Here is a 13,199-nt window from a genome sequence, read left to right as displayed (position 1 = left end):
AGTTTGCATCTATTCTACTTCTACACATATGTATTTTCACATATATATGGATATTTATAACCAATAGATAGATACATGTTTTCTGTTTTATATGATACTACTTTTTTTTTTTTGTTGACAAAACAGAGCAGCCTTAATCTGAAAATGATAAATATTGAATTATTTCAATATTAGGGACATTTAAAAAGACTATATAAATGTAGGTCACTAGATATGAGCAGATTTGGGAACGAGATAGGGTTCAGGCTTGAGAAGTAGACTCAAATACAGAAAACATATAAAAAGAATGAATTATCTTTAATGATATAGCTACATTTATACATTTCTACAGCAGACTTTCATTAAGACTAACTGCGAATAAGAAAAAAGACAAAAGTTTTCCTGTAACAACTGAAACATTGAATAACATGTTGAATGCTGGGAAATTAAATACTCAGTCTAAATCAATTCATTATTTTGTCCTATTAAATAATAATACAAAACATTTAACAGTTTGAACAATCAATGTTAAATATAAATTACATAAAAGCACCATTTCAAGGATGAGGATATTAAAATAAATAATTGGCCTTTCCTTATCAAGACAGTACAATTTCTTAGTAATGAAAGGCTGTGCAGTCACAACGAACACTCCTGCCCACTAATGGAGAATGGGTTCAACATACAGTACATGAAATGAGGGATTGTTTGCATGACTTTCATAATCAACAACAAGTAATTCTGTTTGTGTAAAGACACAATTGTGTTGCTCCATCAACAACAACAAAAAACATCTCTATGTTTTACTTTCTGTATAATAACCGATTTCCTTGAAAGAAAAAAAAAGATAACAATAAAAAGGGAGACACTCCGGGAGAAGATTGTCAGTTTTCTTGTAACATACATATCTAAACGTTTCAACCTTGCTGACACCCATAACAAAGATGGTGTACTTTACCTCAATCCATCAAGCACAACAGCCTGAAAAATAAAACATTGCAGTTAGTTTTTTAATCTCAACTAGGTACTCAAAAGAGCAGCTGTGAAACCTGCAGTTCATGTGGTTTCCCACTAAAGTTGTCATTGAATATACTGTATATTAGTTACGGTGAGGAAATCTTTTTACTGTACACCGTTCATGCACAAGCCTTTCACTAATGCAAAAATGACTAATGATCATAAACAGTCACAGGAGAAGGTGCAACAACACACCTTAATTTGATCCCTTAAGACCTGCCTGTCAAACACATGCACACACACACACACACACAAAATGAGAAAGGAGCTTACTGTGAGTATAAAAGAGGGTTAACTGTTTCTTTAAAAAGTCACAAGAACATATCAAAGACTGAGGCACAAAGCTGCCTTCTTACACCAATACAAGTACCAGCAAGCAATGATGGTGCTCGTGTCTTGACCGACATACATTGTATAGAAAAAGTCATACTATGTTACAGTACATAAAAGGGCTTTCAATGTTTACTAGGCCTGTAAGTCTAAAGTCACAAATATATTTAATTAGCTATTTTATTCATACATTTTTGAATTTGGACATTTAAAAAAATTGATGTGTATTGTTTACATTTTTGACAAATCATACACAGTAGTTTTAACACACTGTTACATCTGCTTTAGATAAAACTCCTCTGTAAGTCATTCATACACTAACAGTCAATCAAAATGGTAATTTAGAAAAGTAAACAGGCTCTCATGAATGGAAGATTCACATTACAGTGCTTACAAAAACATCTTGTGGCAGAAACTGTATTTCCCCTTTAGCAAACAACATCCAAACTGTGCAGGGGTATAAATCAATCCGAGTACTGGAGATCTAAGTCTACTGTGCCGTCCGTCACCACTAGCCTCACTCTCTTGGGTTTTGTGGGACCCATTGAATGAGACAATGGAACAGGTCCATAGTGTTGTGTGCCTTGATGTTCCCCAGGCTGGCACTGTTGCTGCATGTCCTTTCTGCAATGGTCATCCTGACCTTTGAGCCCTGAGAATCCACCCAAAGAAAAAGATGCTGGGTTAGACAGCTGGGGTCCACAGGGCTCAAGAACTAGTCTTCCTTGGGTGCCTGAAGGTTCCATCAGACAGTGGTAGGTGTAGTTTGTTGAGCCTAATCCTGGGTAACCGTCAGCCCCATCCCTGAGACCTAGGGTCAATGAATGATCTCCACTGAAATTAAGTACGTAAGGAGGACCTTGATAGCCATAAGGGAAAGAGGCCGAGGAGGTTGAGGACTGACTCTTGTTTGCTGGTGCCGGCGTACCAGGAGCTGTAGTCTGAGCCACTTGGGGATTGTTGTGCTGAGGCATAGGAGAAATAGATGAACTGAAGCTAAAATCATAGGGATCTTGCTGAATAAAGCATGACTGGTGCTTATCTGAGGTTGACGAAGTGGATTTCTTGTCTTGTGATGATGAATAACCATCAGACCCTTTGCTAGGAAAGAAAAGGGGTCTTTGCATGTTTTTGAAAGTGAAATTATTTTCACCACTTTCGTGTTTGTCAGATGGCATTGTATTTTTAACAGAAGACAGAGGTAAAGAGTTGGGTTTGTTGAAGTGAGGGTTGGACCTGATGGGGTTGCTGGAGGATCCAAAATGTTCAACATCTTTTCCAAACCCATGAACAGAAATGTTGCCTTTATGATGACTGCCAACACCGACACCTAGTTTCTGACTCTGCTGGGTTTTCTCAAACGCACCAGATTTTGTACCAAATGTTCTAGATGTGACAATCGGGCTGCCAGCAGCCATGGCGTCTTTACATGGTGCACTATACAGGTTCTGACTCTGGTTCCCCCCCTGATACTTAAGCACCCTGTGAATAACTGTGGAGCTTTTCTCTTGGAATTTGAAAGGATTATCGGGAGGATTTGGATTTTTTAAAGTGAAGAGTTGAGCAGAGGGGAATTTGTTAACAGTTTGAGATGGTGGAACAGACTTAGTGAAGCAACTCTGGGGCACTCCTCTTGCTGTCGTTGGCTGACAACTAGAAAAAGTCTGGGATTTACTAGGAATGGTCATACGATGGAAGGGGCCCTGGGTTCTAATGTTCGAGTGGGCTTTCGGTTGGCTGGTGCTCGCCTTTACATTGATGCATGGTGGGGTTAAAGTAACAGGAGTTTGAGATGTAACAGAAGATGGTGTTGCACCAAACAATCGAGGCTTGCTGACCACAGGAAAAGACTGAGTTCTGAAGTCTTCTCTGGACGGTCTCATCCCTGGATTTTTACTAAAAAGTCGATCCTTAGCAGTGAAGTCAATGTTGCCTAGAGCTGCAAAACCAAAACTGGGGTTGGGTTGGTTTCTGTCTTTGGGAGCATCCCTCACTTCACATTCCAAAGGAACAGTGTCACTTTTGGAAGAATTGAAACCAGGAAAAAACTGCAGATCCTCATTTGTAAAGTTATTTCCTGGACTCGGAGGGCCAAGGTACGGCGTCTCAGTGGCCCATGTGTCAGACGGGCTGTGAGAAAGGGGACTGCTGAAAGGATCAGTGGGAGCATCCAGTGAACACAGATCTGATGGGGACGATGGAAGTATATTCTGTGGCTGATAATATCCCTCAAAGTTGAGGCACTGAAAATCCAGAATATCATCGCAGCAGTTTGTGAAGTTAGGCTCACCAGATAGCATGGTATCTGCAGTTGTGAATAGAGGAGACTGGGATGGGGGCTGGATAACAGAATTACAAGCACTGGAACAGGCTATTGGCTTTTCCAAAGTCTGAGATGAACACAAGCCCTCTGTGAGCCTGGAAAGACTGTTGTCAATTTGTTGTAGAGTGTGACTAAGACAAGTGGTGGGTGTTTCAACAGGCACACACTTTCGTGGTCTCTCCATTTTGTGCCTCTGTTTCCTTCCTCCGCTGTTCATCTCTGGCCTTTCAGTGACTGCATCTGCAGTTGAGTATACCACTTCAGTTTTATTGTCATTAAGAGGGGAAGACAGCGACAGTGGTGACAGAGACAAGGAAAATGGCTGCACTTCTGTTTTCAAAAAGGCAGAGTTCCTGTTAAGTCTTTGGAAAGGGAACTCTTCTTTGAGCTTGCTGAAACTAGGACATCCTTTATTTTGTTTCCCTAAAAGGTGAGTGCACATCTCTTTCTTTACTTTTGGCTCTACTTTAAGTTCAGTTTGTATAACCCTCTCTTTGCTGTCCACCTCCCAAATATCCTCCGTCTTTCTGCGCAGTTTAATTACTGGTAATGGAAGACCATTTGAATCTAATTCAGGCTGCAGTTTCTGTTGTGACCCAGTCTCAAACAAGCAGCAATTATTTACATAATGATCTTCAATTTTTGTTTCTTTTGCTACAGCTGGCATGTTACTATCAGTTTTACAGTCCTTGATTTTGTCTTGCAGCAGTTTAACTCCATCTGGATGTTCCTCATCAAGCTTTTCTGTAATCTCAATTTTGGCTTTGGGTGTTTCACTGGGTGCATGTACATTTTCGAGGTCTTTTTCTGGTTTTGTGTCTGAGGAGGTATTTGTTTTAATTTCACTCAGCTTCTCACCTCTTTTTTTCAAATGATGCAATCTGCTCTTTGACTTCTTACTAGCCTGTACATGTGCCTGAGCTGCCTCCATCTCCATGTTTAAAATTGATACAGAATCCATGATTGCTTTAAAAGGGTCACAGGTCATCAACCCATCACACTTTTCTGTTTTTAATGCCATATTTCCCAATCCTGCTTTTTGCATCTCCCATACTCTCCCTCTCCTCCTCTTAAATCGGATCTTAAAATCGAGCTGCGGCTTCATCTCCTCCAAACCACATTGGTGGATTTCTGTTTCAACCTCATCATGTTTTTGGGATGTATTTGGAACAGGCATTTTAGCACGATCCCCAGCCTGTTTTTCCTTTGCAAGCCTATCACTCACTCGAATCGGAGTCTTGTCAATGTCCTGATCTTGCCTCTCTATTTTAATCTTCCGAACTTTTCTCAAAAGTTTGTGTCGCTGAACTTCATTAGAATGGGAACGAAGCAATCGCTTACAGGAGTTTTGTTTTGCAGTCCATTTGGGGTTTAACCTCTGGAGCTCTGTTCTCCTACATCTGCTTTTCTTATCTCTCTTCATTTTGCTACTCTTCAGCTCTGCAGATGAATTTATCTCAGTGGCTTCTTTAGAAGCTTGATCTGAAGCAGAAATCACATGTTGTTCAGAATCTATTTCCACAGAACTGCGAAATGTACGTTTTTTGAGCGGAATGTTGGACTGTACGTGCGCCTGTGTATTTGTACCTGGATGCAGATTACTTGCAGATTTTGCTGTAATGCGTGACTTATGAGGTAGTTGGTTAAAGCATGGGGCCGATGGGTCATTATGCCTTGGTGACGACAGAAGCCTTAAACTGTCCTCACTCAACTCAGTCTTCAGTAAAGCCGAACCTTCTTTTCTAAAGTGTCCCCTTGTTCTTTGATTAGCTTCTGCCATTGTTTTTGCTGTTCTAGGCCTCAACTGTCGTTGCCTCAACATCCTTCTCTGCAACAAACAACTGGACCTGCCTCTTCTTGTTTCACCCAGTTCTTCCTCCCCCTCAGCACTTACTGTTTCTTCAGAGGGCGCGGTAGAAACCCCTCTTCCTACAATATCATTGTGTAATATCTTATCTATTAAAGGTGCATCTCTTAAAATATCAGACAACATAACCCTTGCCTGCTTTATGACAATATCTTCCTCAAGCCTATTTACTGGCCGATTAGTTGCACTCCTAGTCGTTTGTTCTGCTAGTTTAACAGTTCCCTCCTCAGCTTTAATTTTGTCATACTGTATGATATTTGGTTCTTTAGTTTTTTCACTGGGCACAATTTTACATTCTGCCTCTTTCACTTCTTCCAGGCCTGTGTTATTTTTACATTCCACAATTGCAGAAGCTGCAATTTTCTTTTCTTCCTGCCCTTCAACTTTGCCTTTTACAATGTCCTGCTGCTCTTTCTGTACGTCATATATTTTTTGTGATATCGTTTGTATTTCTATAACTTTATCATTTCCCCCTTTCTTGCTGGGGGATAAATCATCTACAGCTTCACTTGCTTGGCACTCCCTTAAATTGACTTTATCAATGGCTTTGAAAAACATTTCCCTTACCCCTCTGTTACCTTCAGCTGAGCAGGTCTCTGAGCTTCCTCCCTGCCTCTGCTGAGATCTGGACCATCTTTTTTCTGACTGCACTGACAGAGGTGCTGGTCTGGGACACTGGCTATGCCTGGTCCTTCCACATAACTTTACAATGTCTTTCCCATCTGCTTTTACACTTTGTGGCAACGATAACCTTGTTAGGTTTACTGTTAGGTATTGCTTCAGGGATATTGGTGGATTGTCTCCAGATTCCTTTGTGTTATCGGTGACACTCTGAAAGACTTCCAACATGGCTGATGCCCTGGTAGTCCTTTGTTCTGTTTTCCCAGCAGCTGGGTTTTGAGCCGTGTTGATGATGCAGGATTCAGTGCTGCTGTACTTGTTGCTTTGACTCTCTGTGGTGGCTCTTTCAATCTTCTCCTGTGTTGTTGCACTGCAGATTTTGTCATTTTGGACAGGTTGACAAATGGTTGTAGTGATCGCTGTGTTGCTGGATCCTGTTTGATACGCGAGCGTGGTTTGAATCATGCTTCTTTGTCTTGAAGAGTACCTCTGGGGAACTGCCCGCCTATCCAACACTTTGACAGATTTCCCATTAAGGCCTGCGCTGCATCCTGTTGGGCCACTTTTCTGAAGAACTGACATGGAGGAAGTTAGAGTGAAAGGCTTCAAGTTTACCTCACTGTTGTTTTCTACACCAGTCGAATTCAGTTCACTTATCCCATTATCTTTTGGCCTCACTTCTTCCAGCTGTTGAAGCAAAGCCCTTTCTTTGCTTTTTGGATTCTTACAATTGAGTAAGAACTCCACCGAGTGGCGCCGTACTCTGATTCTAATGTCCTTCAGAGTGAAGTCAGACCAATAAGGAAGTGTTCGACACTGGCTGTCTGTGGAGGATTTCCCTCCGTGCCTCCCTGATAGTCTGAGCTTCTCTCGTCTCCACTTCTTTGTTTGACAAAATTGTCTGTTTTTCAAAGCATTTCTCCTCATCTGCTGGGTAAAGGAATTCCTTGAAGGGATGGCTATGAATAAAAGACAAAAAATAAACAGTTAAAGTTGAAGCATTTCTTCTTTGCTTAATCCTCATCAGTATAAGCAGTGTACAGAAATCCTGCTTATTTAAAAAAAAACACAGACATTCTATTGTATTCAACTATATGAAAGACTCTTATTAACTTAAGCTTATTAACCTTTTTCCAGATATTTAAATAATGAATTAATCCACTGATGAGTTCTACTAGCCCTGAAAAATGTATTACAAAGATTGCTGTTTTGAGTACCGGTCTTCAAATGTCTTGTCTTGTCAAAAGGAACAAAACAAAGAAACAGTTTTAGTTTTCTCTTTGTCTGGAAGCAACTAATCATGTATATTGGCCCAAAATAACAGCAAAGAGTAAAACATGTTACAGATGGCATGATACTACGAGTATAAAAACAATGAGCATTATAAGGAGATTGTAGAAGTAGTTTATCTGTTTCTTGCAAATAATACAACTACAGGAACAGCTGTCATACTTGAAAATATTTTATATATCCTCATAAGATGCAGGGATTACTCGCAATCTCAATTAATTCACATCACCTGTAGTACATGCTCATACACATATATACTATGAAGATTTAAAAAAAACAAATCCATATCTATTTAGCAGTGTCAAACAATTTGTATGTAGTCTAAATGTTTAAGGATATGATGTTCTGTTTGTTTCCAGAAAGGTCATCACATTATTGTATAGACGTTATGGTTATCGGTTGGTACAAGGTTTTGTTTTGTTATGGTTACACAAGCATACACGTTCTTCTTATTATGCTGAAGATTTGTTTTGTCTTAACCTAACTCATGAAAAAAAAAGAAGTGCTTAAGGGTTGTTTAACACTAAATTAAGCTACAAAAGTAAACGTGTTTCGATATAATGCTACATTGAATCCTGGCGTCACGAAGAGGCAACACACTCTGCTCCCTTATCAGGCTCAATTCACCTTTAGATTATATACAAAAACACGTTATCCAAACAGGGTCTGAATGACTGCATTCACAGTAGTATCTGTTTCCAAAGAGTGAAACTGATTCCATTAACATATCACTGACTGCATTAGACTGAACTTAAGTCAATGCCCCTGTATGTGTATCCTTTGAGTACATCTATGACTAAAACGGCCCCATACCTTGTTTGCTAACAAAATATTGGCAGGGGGGCAAAAAGTCAAATTCAAAATAGAAAAAAAATGTTTAAAATAATTCTTATATCTAAGTTTATATTTTTAAGTCTGAAAACAGAAAAAATGTCACTTAGTTGGCAGAATTTGAGATTTGAGGGCCTAATGTGAAGGACAATAAAACAGGCAAGTGGTGAAATCTGACATTTCAAAAAATATATTTCAACAAATATTTTCTCGTCTTGATTTAAATGTAAGGTAGTAAATCTGGAATTCCAGCCAAGTTTTTTACAAATGATGTGCTGAGTGGACCTTAATGAATGAGCCGTGTTGGTTTTCCTAAAGGCGTTTAATTTGATGGTGCATTTAACAACCACTGAAGTGATGAGAACAACTGTTGAGCTTTTAGTAAAATATCTGCCATTACCAACATCACTGCTTTATAATTCATTGTACAGCTGATATTCCTGTTGGTTTATTTCAGCTACTTCTGTCTTGCTGAGAGGGCTTTTAGGAAGCAAGCAATACAAATGATCTGGCTTTTTTTCTCCTTATTTTAGAAAGATATATATATTTTTTTTTAATCATAAAGCAGTTACCTTTAAAGATTCCTGAGTGGGCTCCTGGTATTATCGTCCTTGCAGCGAAGTGACCCTTCTCTCGGTGATGACGAAGCAATCTCTCTCTAAGGCGGTACTTTTGCCCCACATGGTCCTTTGTTTCTTCACATTCTGGCTGCTTTCCTTTGTGTTTGAAGTGACCCTCTCCATTCCTAACGTGAAAAAATAATTTTAAAAAAATTAACCCAAACAGTATTTTCGATTCTGATAAACAATATCTTCAGTATTTATTTATTTTAAACCGAGCAGTTAAAAAGGTTTTATCGAGCTGACAGACACACCTCTCACAGGTGCAGCATTCACACATTTCATTTCCTTCGCCGAAAAAGCTGGCACCATAGAAGCACGTGATCTCCTCCCCAGGTGAAATGGGTCGAATCACCTCGACACACGCGATATTCTTCTCCCCTGGGAGGAACTGGGCGGGTGAAAAGGGGAAAGAAAAAAAACAGCAAAAGACAAAGGTTGGTTGGCCCATGGGATACATTAACAAAAGAACAGTTAAAAAACAGTAGAGTATATTTCTGTTTCTACTTAGTGTATCTGAAATGCATTAATGCAAACATTTAACGATTGACAGAGTCAACATTTTGAATGATTACCTTGCAGTTTGGTTTGCAGTCTTCAACCCAGGACAAACAAAGAGAGATAAAGACAGAGATAAAAGGTTACAAGTTATTCATTCCGTCACAGCAATGACTGAAAGTCTTGCTATTATGTTGACCTGCTTGTGCAGGATTCATTTTGCAAAAGTCTCAAAGGCGAAGCTGATTAACTCTCAAACGTTATTAAAAGATCTCGTCAGAGAATGCCCTTTGAGTGGACGGAAGAATCAACTTGAAGTTCCCTGCACCTTTTGTACACATTACAATTCAGTTCATACCCTGGGCTGTGATTTTTAAATTCACAATAGCAAGGCCTGCAACAGGGTTTCTTTGTTCATTGGTCTACAAAATGTCAGTAGTGAAGAATCACACGACAATTTCCAACACCCCATGCTGACTTGTTCTATTTGACATTCCAAAACCTTACAAATATTCAATTTCTTATTCTAAAAGACTATGAAACCTTCAAAAGGGAAGTTATGTTTAAACAATTAACCATAAATTATCGTTGACTATTTTTGTATCAATGTATGGTGAATTTGTCATCTCTACAATCGTTGTGACGATACATAAAATACCAAAGTAATTCCTGCACTTTAAGATACCTTCACAAATGGTTCATTTTTTTGACACATTTGAATGTTTCTAGAAACACATTTTCTTTACTATAATTCAAAGCTTCAATCTTGTAATTTATTGGTTATATCTCCAAGTTTGACAAATAATAGTACAAAAAATTCTTATATATATTGTTAATTTGCACAAAATGTAAGAAGTCTTGTGTTGAGACGAGTGATGCTCACGAATCAAACAGAAAAGCTTATCAAAGATAGAAAATTACTCAAATTAATTTTTCAGTGTTTTTGTTTTCTCAATTTTGAAATGAATCTCACAAGCAAGCACACCAATCAGCAAGGAACATTGTGAATTGGTCAAATATCTGTGTGCTTAGAAAATATGAGTCATGGATGCAAATAAACTCACCATGGTTAATGAAAGCTGCAGGCCCAAGCCAGAGCTGAGTGCAGCGTTTGCGTGTTGAATACATCACACTGAAATCATTGACCCCTGCCCTCAAGACAGTGCCGTCGGTGGGGCTCAGTTCTGCTATGCAGCCCAGCAGGACCTCCACACGCTCTCCTGCAAACCTGCGACAAAACATATGAAAGCCACATACCGATATAAAATAAAAAACAAAAGGTGAAGGAAATGCTGCCTTGATAAATGTGCGAGAGATTACCATTGCCTCGTTGAGGTAATCTTTGCTCCATTTGTTTCTGAGGAGTATCTGTCACAGGACTCTATTTTGACTCCACTATCCAGTAGGAAGGCATCAAGGTAGCGATACACCTGCAGACAACAACAAAAAGGTTTGGATTATATTCTCCCATTCAAGTGACAAATTCAGGAGTCAAAATGTAGCTTTCTATGAACTAATCCAGATAATATAAAACAGAGACCTTTGTCAACTTATCTATTGGATTAAATATTTATACAGTTTCACAGACTTAAATATATCAGCTTACATGTTGTCTCAGCAGCTCCAGTCGATGGATTCCTAATGCATTAAAATAGTCACCAGCGTGTTCGCCCACTGTCAGCGCCTCAAACGTAGCATCGAAATCATGCGTACGTTGAAAGCGCAACAGGGTCTCTTTGAGGTTACCCCAGCGCCGGATCTCTGGTTGGGGACTGATAAAGAAAGAAAGCATAAAATGGCTTTTAAGACAAGCAGAAACAGTTAAGGAAAAAAGATAAGTCTATATAAAATCTATTTTATCTAGTATTTTAGATATACATTTAGTCTCCATCAGCATTGATACTTACTGTGTTAATAGACTAGTAATTTAGTATGTCTTGGTAAGATAAAAAAAACACAGAAAAATAAATAAAAATAAAACTTCTCCAAAATTAGTTTCTTTTTTTTTGAGCACATTTTTATTAAGCAATTGCACATCAAAATACAAAAATACAATACAATATTGCAAAATTAGTTTTTTCTAAATGTAACATTTATTTTATGTTGTGTTTTTTCCAAATCCAAGACATCTTTAAATTGTGTCTCTATATTGACACTTCATGGAGGGGTTGGGTGTCATGACACCATATATATACACAAAAATCAGAACAGAAATATAGCATTGGTGCAGTGCACCTAAGAGGCAGAAGTAAACGTTGACTTATTTAATAAGGAGGCAAGCACCCTTTAATAAAATAAGAAAGGATAAGTAAAAATATTCATTTATTTGGGATCCTCCGATATCCTACTATAAAAGGTTAAAACTTCTCCACCTAAATTGACCGTTGTACAACAATGTTGAGTAAGTCATTACCTGATGTTCATCTTGTGGGTGCTGAAGCCCAGCAAAGGGTCCAGCACCAAACCGGTGGCCAGGTCATCGGTCTCACACAGCTCCTTCACACTCATTCTAGTGCATCCGTCCATTGCCTCCCACCATCAGCATGCTGCAATCACCGGGTCAAAGTAACACTACGAATTATATGATGACAACAACAACACACCGTAATCATCTACAGCTTTGCATCTCAGCAGAGAACGCAAATTACGTAACATTAGGTTAATAACTAATTCACTTTTTTAGGCAGGCTCACAGCCCGGTATTATTTGTTTGATATAACGTCACACTATGTTTACAACCACAACTTGGTACGGTTAGGAATGTGACCGAGCCCCATGTTAGCTTCCCCATTAGCTTAACGTTAGCTTAGCATGTCAGCTTGCTGGGAAAATATGCGTTATCAGCTGAGGAGTGAAGAAGCTAACATTAGCATTAACGGTCTGCAGCTAACGTAACATGAACTGTATTAGATTGTTGCCGACCTGTGAAGCAATATGCTCTCATACGCAATGTATACTGTTAATGAGGTTTTCCAAATACATACCTGGGAGGGTTTTGTAGTCGACAAAAGTATCGTCAGATAGACACTTTGTTACAAGATGCCTGATTGCTCTGGCAGGGAAAGTTAGCCTAGAGCACAAACAGCTAGCTTTCTGCCGTCTTTCAGGCTGGTCCGGGCAGCCGCGTACGAAAATGGAGGCTCTTCGTCACTTCTGGAATGTGTTGCTTATTTGTTTACGATTTTGAATCCCTGATTGAATGGCAAAAGGTTGAAAAACACCACGCGTGGTAAAAAGTAGCTTCGAATGGATATGTTATGCTGCTAGCTTACTAGCTTTACACAACCCTCTTCTAGTAGCAAAAGTTGATGGGCAACGTTCGGTGCAACCGAACTAGTTTTGGCAACGCCCACATGTTACGCTATTCGCTGAGGTCAAGGTCATTTTTTTACAAATCAGGGGTTTTAAGCTCAGTGATTGGTCAGGCTTTCTTGTGGGTGGGGGCAACTCGTTTAGCTTTGCTGTTGATCCAGAGCAGAGGTGAGCCATACGTATGTTCCCAGCCCAGCATAATCCTCAACGGGGAAAACATGTTTCTCACTACATCCCGAAAATGATATAGACGTGCCAATAGATGTTGTCCCTATTCCTAATGGCATATTAGCAACGGTTTGTATACATAATTGGACCAAGTTCTGGAAACTTCCTCATTAATAACATGACTAAAGGGAAGTAGTTGACTTTTAAATTAATACGTCAATAAATTAAATGATATACTCTTTAGTGATATTCTACTTGACATGTGTCTCCAAAACAGAATTATGATTATTAATGAACACATTAATAACAATACTTGCTAATACATTTAAATAGGAAAATTAAA

The 13,199-nt window shown here is 39.0% G+C and overlaps 1 protein-coding gene across 1 annotated transcript; it reads right to left on the bottom strand.

The window, feature by feature from the left end:
- Positions 1-275: 275 nt before the first annotated feature.
- Positions 276-12,692, bottom strand: kmt5c (lysine methyltransferase 5C). Its single transcript, XM_063904013.1, has 9 exons — positions 12,361-12,692; positions 11,790-11,922; positions 10,983-11,148; positions 10,697-10,806; positions 10,441-10,604; positions 9,454-9,473; positions 9,133-9,269; positions 8,831-9,003; positions 276-7,096 (listed from the first exon to the last, which is right to left on the bottom strand). The coding sequence occupies exons 2-9, from the start codon at positions 11,900-11,902 to the stop codon at positions 1,791-1,793; spliced, it is 6,189 nt and encodes a 2,062-aa protein (XP_063760083.1). The 5' UTR covers positions 11,903-11,922; positions 12,361-12,692; the 3' UTR covers positions 276-1,790.
- Between the last annotated feature and the right edge of the window lie 507 nt (positions 12,693-13,199).

Source organism: Eleginops maclovinus, chromosome 16 (genome assembly GCF_036324505.1).
Source record: "Eleginops maclovinus isolate JMC-PN-2008 ecotype Puerto Natales chromosome 16, JC_Emac_rtc_rv5, whole genome shotgun sequence".
In the NCBI taxonomy this organism is placed as follows: Eukaryota; Metazoa; Chordata; class Actinopteri; order Perciformes; family Eleginopidae; genus Eleginops; species Eleginops maclovinus.
This window is presented reverse-complemented; position numbering and strand designations above follow the sequence as displayed.